The sequence below is a fragment of the Blastocystis hominis genome (genome assembly GCF_000151665.1).
Source record: "Blastocystis hominis, Singapore isolate B (sub-type 7) whole genome shotgun sequence assembly, scaffold_3".
Classification (NCBI taxonomy): Eukaryota; class Bigyra; order Opalinata; family Blastocystidae; genus Blastocystis; species Blastocystis hominis.
In genome coordinates, this window is record NW_013171838.1 from 988,107 (window position 1) to 999,307 (window position 11,201).

At 46.4% G+C, this 11,201-nt stretch overlaps 6 protein-coding genes; 3 read left to right on the forward strand and 3 right to left on the reverse strand.

Annotated features, from left to right (window-relative positions):
• Positions 1–2,296: 2,296 nt before the first annotated feature.
• On the reverse strand, positions 2,297–2,584 carry GSBLH_T00003490001 (uncharacterized protein; the record flags this gene model as incomplete). The annotated part of the gene is made up of 2 exons (XM_013042251.1): positions 2,297–2,448; positions 2,479–2,584. The coding sequence occupies 2 exons, from the start codon at positions 2,582–2,584 to the stop codon at positions 2,297–2,299; spliced, it is 258 nt and encodes an 85-aa protein (XP_012897705.1).
• A 3,070-nt stretch (positions 2,585–5,654) lies between these two features.
• GSBLH_T00003491001 (uncharacterized protein) lies at positions 5,655–6,924 on the forward strand (the record flags this gene model as incomplete). XM_013042252.1 has 6 exons in its annotated part: positions 5,655–6,188; positions 6,219–6,279; positions 6,316–6,417; positions 6,448–6,534; positions 6,565–6,746; positions 6,777–6,924. Exons 1-6 carry the CDS (start codon positions 5,902–5,904, stop codon positions 6,922–6,924), a joined length of 867 nt encoding a protein of 288 aa, XP_012897706.1. The 5' UTR covers positions 5,655–5,901.
• Positions 6,925–7,240: 316 nt separating this feature from the next.
• GSBLH_T00003492001 (uncharacterized protein) lies at positions 7,241–7,635 on the reverse strand (the record flags this gene model as incomplete). XM_013042253.1 has 2 exons in its annotated part: positions 7,241–7,389; positions 7,419–7,635. The coding sequence occupies 2 exons, from the start codon at positions 7,633–7,635 to the stop codon at positions 7,382–7,384; spliced, it is 225 nt and encodes a 74-aa protein (XP_012897707.1). The 3' UTR covers positions 7,241–7,381.
• A 28-nt stretch (positions 7,636–7,663) lies between these two features.
• On the reverse strand, positions 7,664–9,255 carry GSBLH_T00003493001 (uncharacterized protein; the record flags this gene model as incomplete). Its single annotated transcript, XM_013042254.1, has 9 exons — positions 7,664–7,805; positions 7,835–8,200; positions 8,237–8,274; positions 8,305–8,527; positions 8,560–8,636; positions 8,670–8,784; positions 8,818–8,934; positions 8,965–9,199; positions 9,234–9,255. 9 exons carry the CDS (start codon positions 9,253–9,255, stop codon positions 7,664–7,666), a joined length of 1,335 nt encoding a protein of 444 aa, XP_012897708.1.
• A 297-nt stretch (positions 9,256–9,552) lies between these two features.
• Positions 9,553–10,659, forward strand: GSBLH_T00003494001 (uncharacterized protein; the record flags this gene model as incomplete). XM_013042255.1 has 6 exons in its annotated part: positions 9,553–9,644; positions 9,677–9,865; positions 9,896–10,128; positions 10,165–10,342; positions 10,372–10,514; positions 10,545–10,659. The coding sequence occupies exons 1-6, from the start codon at positions 9,567–9,569 to the stop codon at positions 10,657–10,659; spliced, it is 936 nt and encodes a 311-aa protein (XP_012897709.1). The 5' UTR covers positions 9,553–9,566.
• A 35-nt stretch (positions 10,660–10,694) lies between these two features.
• On the forward strand, positions 10,695–11,044 carry GSBLH_T00003495001 (uncharacterized protein). XM_013042256.1 has 3 exons: positions 10,695–10,842; positions 10,875–10,905; positions 10,936–11,044. The coding sequence occupies exons 1-3, from the start codon at positions 10,742–10,744 to the stop codon at positions 11,017–11,019; spliced, it is 216 nt and encodes a 71-aa protein (XP_012897710.1). The 5' UTR covers positions 10,695–10,741; the 3' UTR covers positions 11,020–11,044.
• The last annotated feature ends 157 nt before the right edge of the window (positions 11,045–11,201 follow it).

Sequence of the window (11,201 nt, forward strand, 5' to 3'; positions counted from 1 at the left end):
GATAATCGATTTGGAATGGAAAAAGTGTATGATCGCAAAAAACGAATGATAAGTAACTCTTCTTGGTGTAATGGAAGAGAGAGTGATGAATATATTGGCGATGGAAAGGCTGTATTTTTAGCAGTGAAAAGATTGACTCTGAACAAGTTATGCAAATGGAAAGAATTTGACATTAGTGTGCTGGAAGGATTAGAATTCTTACATATCGGAGATGATTGCTGCAGCTCCATAAAGACATTCAGAGTTGTTGGTTTAGAAAAACTCAAGAAAATTGTGATCGGAAAGAATTCCTTTACTCTAGAAATTAATTATTATGGGAAAACTGAATCCCGTTCGTTTGAAGTGGCAGACTGCAAACAGTTAGTGACAGTTGATATTGGTCCGTTTTGTTTCTCTGACGGCCCTGGTAGTTTTGTGCTGCGCAATCTTCCTTCACTACAGTCGATCAATATTGGATCCTATAGCAGTCCTTCTTACGATTTTTATTTTATGTCGTTTGTTGCTAAAGGTACCTTTCTCTTTTTTTCTAGATATAGATTTGCCCAATCTCATTTCGATATCACTCGGTAACTGGACATTTAATGCATCTGTAAACACTGTTTTTGAAAGTACTTACTTGTCTTCTAAACATCCTTATTATTAGACCTTCCTTCATTACGTCTTCTTATGCTGGGAGAGTATGCTTTGAGTGGAAGATACGATAATCCTTCAAGCTCTCTTACAATGCGAAGTAACAGTTATGCGATTCTTTTATAGTGAGATCTTCCTTCACTAGAAAGCGTATCATCTCAAGGAAAAAGCTTTTCTTCCCCTCATATTGTTATTTTGGAGAGTATATTTACAAATCTCTCTTTATAAGATATTCCCAAAGTACATTCCGTTAGTCTTCCTGATTCTTTTAAAAATGTTACGCGACGATCAGTGCTAAGTTTGCTCAATTTCTATTGTCTTTAGTGGATAGATGTCAGCTCTGCCTTTTTTCCTTCTAAAGGACATCATGCCGACTACATAGAAAGCATCGAGTCTTCTGTGTCTTCCATAGTTATTCCCGATTGGGCATGTAATGATGCGAGTTATATCGAATTTGATTTTTCTCGATTCACGAAACTCGAGACGTTAGAAATCGGTGATGAATGCTTTGGATCTGTAGAACTTTTCAGAATTGATGGATTGAATCGATTGAAGAGCATTACTATAGGCAAGAACTCATTTACTAAACAGAAGAACGACTATGGAGATGATTCATCGAAATCATTCCACATATTGAATTGTGAATCATTGGAATCCATTGAAATTGGTGAATATAGTTTCGGTGATTATGCTGGAGACTTTGAATTGAAGAATCTACCAAAACTACAATCCATTCAAATTGGCACAATTGGAAGTCGTTCATTCAATTTTTGTGATTGTTCCTTCGTTTTGCAAGGTTCATTTTCCTGATTTTGTATTATGTAGATTTTCCCTCTCTTACTACTCTCACATTAGGTGATCTTACTTTTGGATACTCCATATCTACTGTTTTGGAAAGTAATGATATTGTTTTGAATTATTATCGGCAGATCTTCCGTCATTGGAGTCTATTGACCTTGGCGAATGTGCTCTTGCTGGAAGGTATGAAGATGATTCCTGTTCACTTACTATGAAAAGTAGTATGCTTTGTTTAAGATTACCGTGTAGATCTCCCAAATCTACGATCCATTAATTCCAGTGGATGGAGTGTTATGTTTAATCGAACCGTCGTTTTAGAAAGTACTTTCGAATTTTGCATGGTTCATCAGATATTCCGAATTTGGAACAAGTCTCGCTTCCTAAATCATTTTGGAGTTGTCAATCGAAAGAAGTGACAAGTACATCTTTACATTTATTTTCCATTAGATGTCTCCAGTATTTTAGACAGCCTTGTTATTGTATAAAAACAAGATTCGTACTTTTCACTTGGTTCATTCTAAGCCATGTTTTTGTTTGCCTTTTGATTGAAGTTTGTTTCATAAGCAATAGATAGTCAGTTGTTCTTTATTGGTGATATTAAGTTAGTAAAACATCTGTATCTTCTAAATAATATAGCCAACTTATTATACCCGAAAAGCTCCTCCCTTAATATTACTGGCAACAGTCCTAAACCTGCAATATTATCACCTATTGATTTGTTTGTAGCATTACCTCTCCAATATTTTCCAGTTACAGACTCGAGGGTCTTCTCTGAAGATATTTTCTTGTTCTTCGTGTATTTTGTAGAAATTCATACGTTGATCACAAAGTATTTTCTAATTATAATACGTTACAAGCCAGTGATAACCTAAATTAACATCACTTGTGTATAGAACAAACCCTTATAATTGTAATACAATTCTAGACCCATCCCATCATGGATTTCATAATCCTGAAGAGTAATGTGGTCCTTATAAGTGATATACCATTTTTGAATTCTAATTTTCTCTGGACGTGTTCCTAATCGTTAGGTAATGACATCGATCATACCAGTTTGTGCAGCAACTAGTTTCTTCAAATCGCCTACTGTGTCTGATGGATTGCACTTTACTCGAATTTTTCTTCCCAATCGATCATTCAGAATAACTTCGATCATCGAAACCTTCGATTTAGGTTATTATACAAAATAATGGAATATTTTTGAATTTCCAAAAGTTGTGAAAATCAAGAATAACCTTTAGGAAGATTGCTCTGATCCTTACATACTATCATATAGTATAGCTATAGACTCTAATCATGAATTTTGTTAGTCCTCGCAAATTGGACCGAATTCGTGGTTTTGACTATATCTATAGTGATGTTCGTTCAGGTGCCATCAATGTATGGTATTTTGCTGAGCTCTTCGATATTGGTGTTGATTCTGTGATTTTACTTTTCTGTGTTGAATTATAGGTAAATTATATAAAGGAACTGCCGTTCTTTCAGAGTATACCAGATTCTGGTCAAAGACCATCTTGGTTGAAAGAGAATCCAAAATCTCTAGATGAAGTGAGCGTTTATTTTGATATTTTAGTATAGTTCTGTGAGTATGTCATAAAGAAGGTCAGAGAGGATGCAGAAGGGATACTCCAGAAACATCAGCAGAGTTTAGTAGATCTTTTTTATTATTTTTCGTCATGTCTAGAGCAAGTGGTACTCATCGAAGAGAAAGGGGAGCAGCGAAAGTCTCAGAGGAGAAGTACCTAAACGCAAGATCCGTCCTTCTACATTGTCTTTCGATATTTTTCTTATTACTGATCAGTAGAAGTGCGAAAAGCGCTCCTTTCATTCCTCAAGGGTTTCAATCAAACCCTTTTTCTGCCCCTTCCTTTTCTCACCCAAAAGAGGAAGAAACTATGCAAACACCCCCAGGGTCCCCCAAATCCCATCTACCCTACGCTCCTCTTCCCTCCACACCCCCAGGATCCCCCAAATCGCATTTACCCTACGCTCCCCACGTTGATTCTCCCTCTCTCCCTGCTTCCTCCTCGCATCCAAACAATCTTGCAGAAAAGGCTTTTCAGCCATCTGCAGATTCCCTCTCCCCTGTGCGTTGCAAGTCCTCCGCTTCGTCGATTCCTCGCATTGCTCTTCTTTTTACCTTAGTGCTTTTCAGCACTCATTGCCACCTCTCCCTGCAACTCACCAGCTTTCTCATTCATCTTCTTCTCTGTGGGATCCAGCCTTCTTCTTCTTCTTCTTCTTCTTCTTCTTCTTCTTCTTCAACATCGTTAAGTTTCCCCGATTCTACGTTTCCGAGCTCTTCGTCTTCCACCTTTGATTCTCCAGCCAGCGTCTTCACGTTTGCTTGCCACGTTTTGGATGCTTCTTCCTGGCTGGCCTTCCTCTTCCCCGTTTTCTTTCCTCTCCGCTTCGATCGTAGCCCTCGCTTCTTTCCCAGCTCTCCGAATTTCCGCTTCTCTCCCGCGCCCATCGCTTCTCCGAGACCGTTCATCGCCTTCTCGCCGAGAGTTCGCCCGAATCGATGAGCCCTTCCATGCTGAAGATCTTCCCTGCCGAGCGTCTCGCTCTTCAGAACCACGGGAACGAGTCCAAGCACTCGTTCATCTCTCCCCACGAACTCCATGTGTTCACGCAGCGGCAGAAATCGCTCGACTGGGTCATGCAGCTCTCGCGCGACTACGACGTTTGATCCTCGAACCAGCGTTATGTCCAGTCGTTCTCCAGCCGCATGAGCGTCGTGGAGCTGGAGCAATTCATCCTCTCCATGCGCGATTCCGTTCGCTCGCACCTCCAATCCGTCGATCCCGAGAACGTGGCGTTCATCGCCCATCTCCTCACGCAGGAGCTCTACAACGTGAGCTTCTCGACGCATCGCGGCTCACTCCCAGCTCACCGTTCCCTCCGAGAACGACCTCCAGCTGCTCCACTCCCACGACACGCTGCCCCGCCTCTTTCTTCGCTTCTCGCAGCAGAACGGAGACGGCGCCGCCGATGTGAAGGAGCTCGAGAGAAAAATCACCGCGGTGTTTCCGGGGAAGCAGGCCTTCTTCGCGCTCTTCGTTCTCTACGCCGACAATCCCTCGCTCTCCATGTTCCTCGTCTCGGGTTCGCATTGGGGTCGGCGTTGATCGCAGAGCTCACCGCGGTTATCATGGAGCTCCACGCCTCGCTGCAGAACCCAGCTATGGACGGCTGCTTCCACGTCATGTCCATTCAGCGCATCTTCGCAAAGCTCCTCGGATTTCTCCTCTTTGCCACGTATTGGCGGCAAGAGCAGTCTCCCGCCACTTCCATCTCCATTCCCGCCAAGTTCTTCTTCGCGTAATTCCCGCGGGACGGAGCGAGCTGTAGCCTCCCCTTGAATTTAACCGAAATGGCCACGTCGTCCTGGCAATCGGGGACATATGGGGTCTTTTTGTTGTGGGTGTCCCAATTGTTTTATTTCGTTACGGCCCATATGGCGGCCTGCTGCCCCCAGTTAGAATCCTTCTTCTCCTTCCTTTCCTCCACTTATCAGTAGGATGTCAAAAATCGCCCCGATTTTAGGTATTCCAAAAATAGTCCCTTTAATCTCAACCATCAATTCGTGATTCTTCTCATCGATTCCTTCCCCGTTTCCCTCCCTCTTCCCCATTTCTCCACCTCCGTTTCCACTTTTTCTCCACCGACCGTTTCCTCGGGAGTTTCCTCAGAAGTTTCCTCAGAAGTTTCCTCAGAAGTTTCCTCGGAAATTTCCTCGGAAATTTCTCGGAAATTTCAGGCGTTGGTCCAAGCGTTTGACGGGCGTTTCGCCGATTTAGCGAGCGCGGTGCGAAGCTTGCAGAGCTCCGAGTCGAATAGCGGTTATTTGCAGCTTTCGGCGCGAAAAATCCGGCCTCGCGATGTGGACATAACCGCGGAATTCCGGGACCTTCTGTTCTCGCAGGACGGTTTCGTCCGGAGTTTTGCCGCGGGGACCCAGATTCGCTCGGAAGGGGAGTTACATCGTACGCGGTTGCTGCAGTCGTACTTGAAGCACCACGAGGAGATGAAGGAGCTGGAGCCGTTTTTGAAACTCCTCACAGTTTTGTGCGCACGAAAATTTATAACAAAGTCTGTTATAAACGAGGCCATGCGAGCGCATTACGCGTCGTTTGAGGCCCTGATCGAGCGGATCGACGAGGTTTCGCACGTTATTCTCGATTATGTGAACCCCCAAACCGTCTCCGCATCCACCATCAGCGCTAATGATCCCGAGATCATCCAGCTTCAATCTGCCGTGGAGTGCACCATCATGAAGCATTTGTTCAGCACGATAACCGCGGAAGTGCTGCGGGCGTTACGCGAGGGATTTGGCTCCACGGACTGGATTCGGAATTCCAGTATTTGGCAGGAAACCGTGCTTCGGTGTATGGTGGACAATATCCAATATGACTGTGTGCGTGACGACATACACAAGAGTGTGCTGAGCATGGTGCTTTTTTAGGGGAAATGGGTTTATTGGTAGTTCGAAGAAGGGAGAAAACAGCGAAATTTGCTCCGAATTCAGGAGTCGCACTCGGCATCGGAAATTCATCGCGTGCTCGCGTTGCAGCAAGAAATGAAAGAAAACGGGACGATTTCCGTCTCTTTCTACATGAATTCCATTACGCTGATCTTGAAAGAAATCGAAAAATTAGGCACGATTTTTGGAATTCCAGTCATCGAATAGACACCCAATACGAAGTATTAGCACGAGTCTGTTATGCCTTGTTAAACAAAAAGCGCGGCGAGTCTTTGTGGAATTCCAAAAATCGCCTCATTTTTAGCATAGCCGAATACTCCGCGATCTGCACTCGCTTTTCCTTCGCTCTCTGGAAGCTTTTGCCCGTACAAATCGCTTTTTTTTCTTCATTACCCTTCCAGAATTCCCCCGATTTTTCTCTCATCTCGAAGCTCCCCGAGATCCTCCCGGTCGTGTTTCGCCACATCCCCGCGAGCGCGGAGTTCGGGAGTCTCTTGAAGAACGTAAGTCGCGTTTTGATTCGCTGCTGGAAGCAGGGCGGCCGCGCAGACGAGGGCTGGCTGTTCGCTTCTCTGAGCGTGAAGTCGGTGTGCTGTCTGGCGGAGCCGGTGAAGCAGCGGGTAGGCGAGACGGGGAGGAGTGATGGGAAGGCGTTCTCGATCTTTGTGCTGTATATGATGAGGATTGAGTTCGTGAGCGCGGAGCACGTCGCCGATTTCTTTCTGGGGCTCTGGAAGAAGGTCCGCATGCACGGCGAACGCGAGTGTCGCCTGCTCACGCGCCTGCTTACGGAGTTCCTGTCGCTGCAGCGTTCGGCGTGTTTTCGGGAGCTGTGGGCACCGGAAGGAGGAATGAAGGGTAGATGTCCGGAGGTGGGCTCGGCGCCGTTTCTGAACGATGTGATTGATTCGGTGTTGGGGTATTGGGACAAGGAAGGGATTGAGAGCTGCGAAGAGGTGCGGGCGTTGAAGGCGATCGATTGTGGGTTTCTGTCGCTTCGTTTGGATTGAGCGGTGAATTGGAAACCAATTTATGTTCGTAAGTGTGTTTGTTGAATCAAATGATTGGTTTTTTGGTGATTCAAATTCCCTTGGTTGATTGTTGGTTTTTCACTGATGGTTGTACTTTTTTTGTTATATGATTGTAGTTATTATGCAGTTGCTACGCATTCTTCGGTGTGATTGTTGATTACCTTCATCTTATTCGATTGCTTGCTGCTTCCTGTAATAATTACCCATATATATGTTTCTTCCTCACCCTTCACTTGCATATTTGCCATTTGCCATTTGCCATTCCATCTCCTTTGTTTGCTGTCTCAAACACTCCATCCCATTCACTTCTTCTTCTTCAGCATTTCCTCGCGGATCCACTTCACGCGCTTCACACAGTCGACCTTCGTTTTCCCGGGCACTTCCTCCGCGATCTTCTTCCACCGCTCGTTCTTCTCCATCGTCGCCGGATACTTCTTTATCGCTCTACACTCCACCCCTCTCTCCTCCCCTACGCCTCCAACGCCTTCTGCTGACTCTGCGTCCAGCCCTGCTCGTCCTCCTTCTCTTTCTCTTTTTCTTTCTCTCTTTCTTTCTCCTTCTCCTTCTCTTTCTCCGTCGTTTGCTCCGGCTGCGACACATCATACCGCGTATCCAGCTTGATCTCCACCTTGTTCTTCTCCTTGAACGTCGACTGGTTGCGTCGGAACCGCGCGAACGCGTCGTCGTCATCTTCCTCCCATCCGTCCTCCGTCCCTACTCACTTTCGTGTTCTGCCCCATGTTTCGCTTCGTGATTTCCTCGATCCGCGCGCGGCACTGCGCTCCCGTCCGCGTCCGATTGCACCGACTGTACTCTCCCACATACTCCGCGATGCGCTCCCACCGATTCCGATACCCCGCCTACAATCGAAGGGAAATGCCGACCCGACCGGGAATTTCTTGACCGCCTGGCTGAGGCAGTGGTCCTCTTCGAGCTGCCATTCCACGCCCGTTTTGCTCTCCTTCGACTTCTCCAGCGCGGCTTCGTCTTCCCGCCGCTTTTTCTCTTCCTGCTCGCGGCGAAGACGCTCGATCTCGGCCTGTTTGGCCTCCTCCTAGAGAAAATAAAGCGAGGAAAGCGACCTTGGCGATGAGGTCGCGCAGCGCGGCGTTGATGGCGTCGACGCCTTTCTGGTCGAGCGACTGCAAGTCGGGCAGTTCGGAGGCTTCGCAGAAGGATTTTAAAACGGTGGCGGGGATTGCCTAGTTGGAAACGAAGCGAGGAAGGAAACGGCGTCGATCTGTTTGGACCACTTCTCCATCAGTTTCTTCTTCTCATGGCGCAGTTTGGCGCGCTCCTCCGCCTGCTTCTTTCGAATTCGCTCTTCTTCTAGCGATCAAAACACACCGCGAAGCAAACCTGCGCGACGCTCCTGCTCCTTTCGCTCCGCTTCCAGCCGCTCCTGCTCCCTCTTCTCTTCTTCTCTCCGGCGCGCCTCCTCCTTTTCTTTCTGTGCGTAATTGAATTCTGGCCGCGTTTTACTTCCTTCGCGATTCGCTCCTTCTCGAGCTTTTCCTTGTAGGCCGCCACGCGCGGATCCAAACGATAGGCCTTCTCCACGATCGCTTGGAGCTTCTTGCTGCTATTTCTGAGCCGCGACTCGATTCGAATTACTCCTGCAAGCGCAGTTTGCGGCGATGCGCTTCGTTCATTTGGTTCATCCAGCGCTTCTCGGCACGGGAGTTTGACTCCTATTCAGATCCAATTTAACAAAGAAACGATACTTCCAAGTTGTATTCGTCGTAGGCAGAGTAGACTCGCCAGGAATGGAACTCCCTCCAAAACTTGTAAAATGCATCCACTTTTTCCCAAGGAGTATCGATTGTTCCCAGAAGCGGACTATCCGTGAGTAAGTTGAAGAAAAAAGGAAACGCGGGTTGGATCGTACTGAAGCGACTGTAATTGAAGAAGATGTCCTGGAAACACTCAAAGAAGTCGTCACCTTCCTCCATCGTCGGAACAATAAGCTCGATATCCATGGAATCGTAGCTACACTCAACAGAAGCAAAAAACAGCTACGCTCTTCGCTTTTCGAGCGTTCCTAGCACATCGTAAGCTTCTTGAATTTTTATGAAAATCTGTCTGTCTTCCGGTTTGGGATCCGCCATCTTATCCGGATGATACTTTAATACGAGAGAACGATATGCAGAACGAATATCATCCTCCGTAGCTCTCCACCTCAAGTTTTCTAAACCGAGAACTTTGTAATAATCGTCATTGTTCAAATTGGAGAACAAAGCCTTCGACGTTTCGTCTTCGGAATCCGACTGATCCCCTTCCCGAGAGGCGTTTTCCTCTCTGAACACTCATCCTTCCCTTCCAACCTTACTGTCCCTGGTCGTTTTTCTGCTCCTGCTCCTCCTTCCAGGCGATCTTATCAAAATAGGCTCTTCCACATTGCTCGAATGAACAATCCTCAAACAAATCTACTCTGTCAGTGAACTAATAAAAACCGCAAACTTGATACAAAAAACTCGGTTGTACTCATCAATCCAAGTGAGAATAATGAGAAATCGCTCAAGAAATGAAAGTGCAAAAATCAATGGGAATTCCGCCATTCCACTATTTGAAATTCCTTTTTGTGTGGTGAAAATCAATAGAACGACTGATTGTTGAGGATGATGAATTCATACGATTCACCAGTGGAAACGAAAAATCAACCTAAAGAAGATAGCAGATTTGTGAGTCTGTATGCCCTTGTATTGTGATTTTGGTCGACTGTGACGAGTAGCCTCTGATTCAAATGATTAAACACGCTCACGAGTCATCGCCGACCAATATCACTGGTCAACTCCTGGGAAATGTCGATGAAAATAGGGTGGAGATTACTTTTGCCTACCCGATGCCCAGCTCGGAAGGCGATTTCCAGCAGGTAAACAGCGCCAATTTTCAGCAGGATATTATTAATCGCCTTCGTCAAGTAGAGTTGTGTGCGTTTGACGATTTCTAGACAAATATTGATAGCAACGTCGTCGGCTGGTATACTTCTACGTTCATGAGTTCGTTCTGCACTCCTCAGTTGATCGCCACGCAATGTCGCTACCAACTCGACTTGGGCAACAAGATGGTCGCTCTCGTGATCGATTCTCTGGACCTTTCCCGTGGCAAGTTAAACCTGAAAGCGTTCCGCGTGAATTCTCGGTTCGTGAAGCTTTTTGACGAGAACAAAATCACTTTCGATGAGTATCTATTTTATTTTCTTAATTTAATTAATTTTAGCCTGCAAGAGCGCCAGCTGTCCAGCAGCGACATTTTGGAGGAGGTGAAGATTAACCTGTGTGTGAACGAACTGGAGTCCGTGCTGCTCCGCCAGCTCGAGTTGGATTCAATCCTCCGCGAGGAAGAGCCCGTGACGGTCAATCCGATGTTCTACCTGGTTCGCTCGTTCATGCGCAGTGTGATGTGTAGGAGAAGAATATGGAGCAGGTCGTTGAGAATCTGGGCGAGGAGGTCGGCGAACGACACGCGTTTGCTGCGCCGGGACACCGAGAGAAGACGCAGGGCGATGTGGAGTTGATTATTGAGGGGGAGCAGGATGACACGATGATGAGCCAGATCCAGCAGAATAGGTGGGAATGGAGCGGAATTGTGAAGTGTAGTGGACTGGAGCCGCTCTTGGGATACTGCTCATTGAAGGATTTTTGCGAGCGGTTGTGCAGTGTGGGAACGGATGAGAAGAAGGTGTTGGAGAAGTCGGTGTGGTTTGTTTGTTGAAATCAGGTTGTTTGAGGGATGGGCAGAATCCTGGATTGGATTGATTGATATCGCGTTGTTTGTGAGGGTTTCTGACTGAAAAATGTTCAAGGCGTACAGCGGTGTGATCTTGCCCCAGCTCTTTGGTTTTCTGAGCATTCTGTTTTTGGGCATCGGCCTCATGCTTACTGGAACGAACATCATGTAGGAGATGCGGGCAACGAGTTTATTTATAGGATGACGCAAAAATCGTACTCTTTCTTGAAGGTAGCTTTTCGGCAGGATTTGAATGTGTAGGATATTTCTGTGGGTTTGGCCGCTTCTGTTTTCCTGGGTCTCGGATCGTTCTTCCTCCTGCAGTGGTGTGGTATATATGTCTAATGAATATTGTTTTTCTTTGGTGGTATTTTGTTTGTTCACACACTCCCCTGTCTCTGGGCGCACTTTCGCGTGCTCATATTTTTGTTCATGAGTGAAGTCTCCAAACTAGATGCCGTGCTTTCTTCAGCAGCGAACAAGTCGCCTGCTGAGGTACGCACCCCCAGCAACGTAAAGGAGTTGCA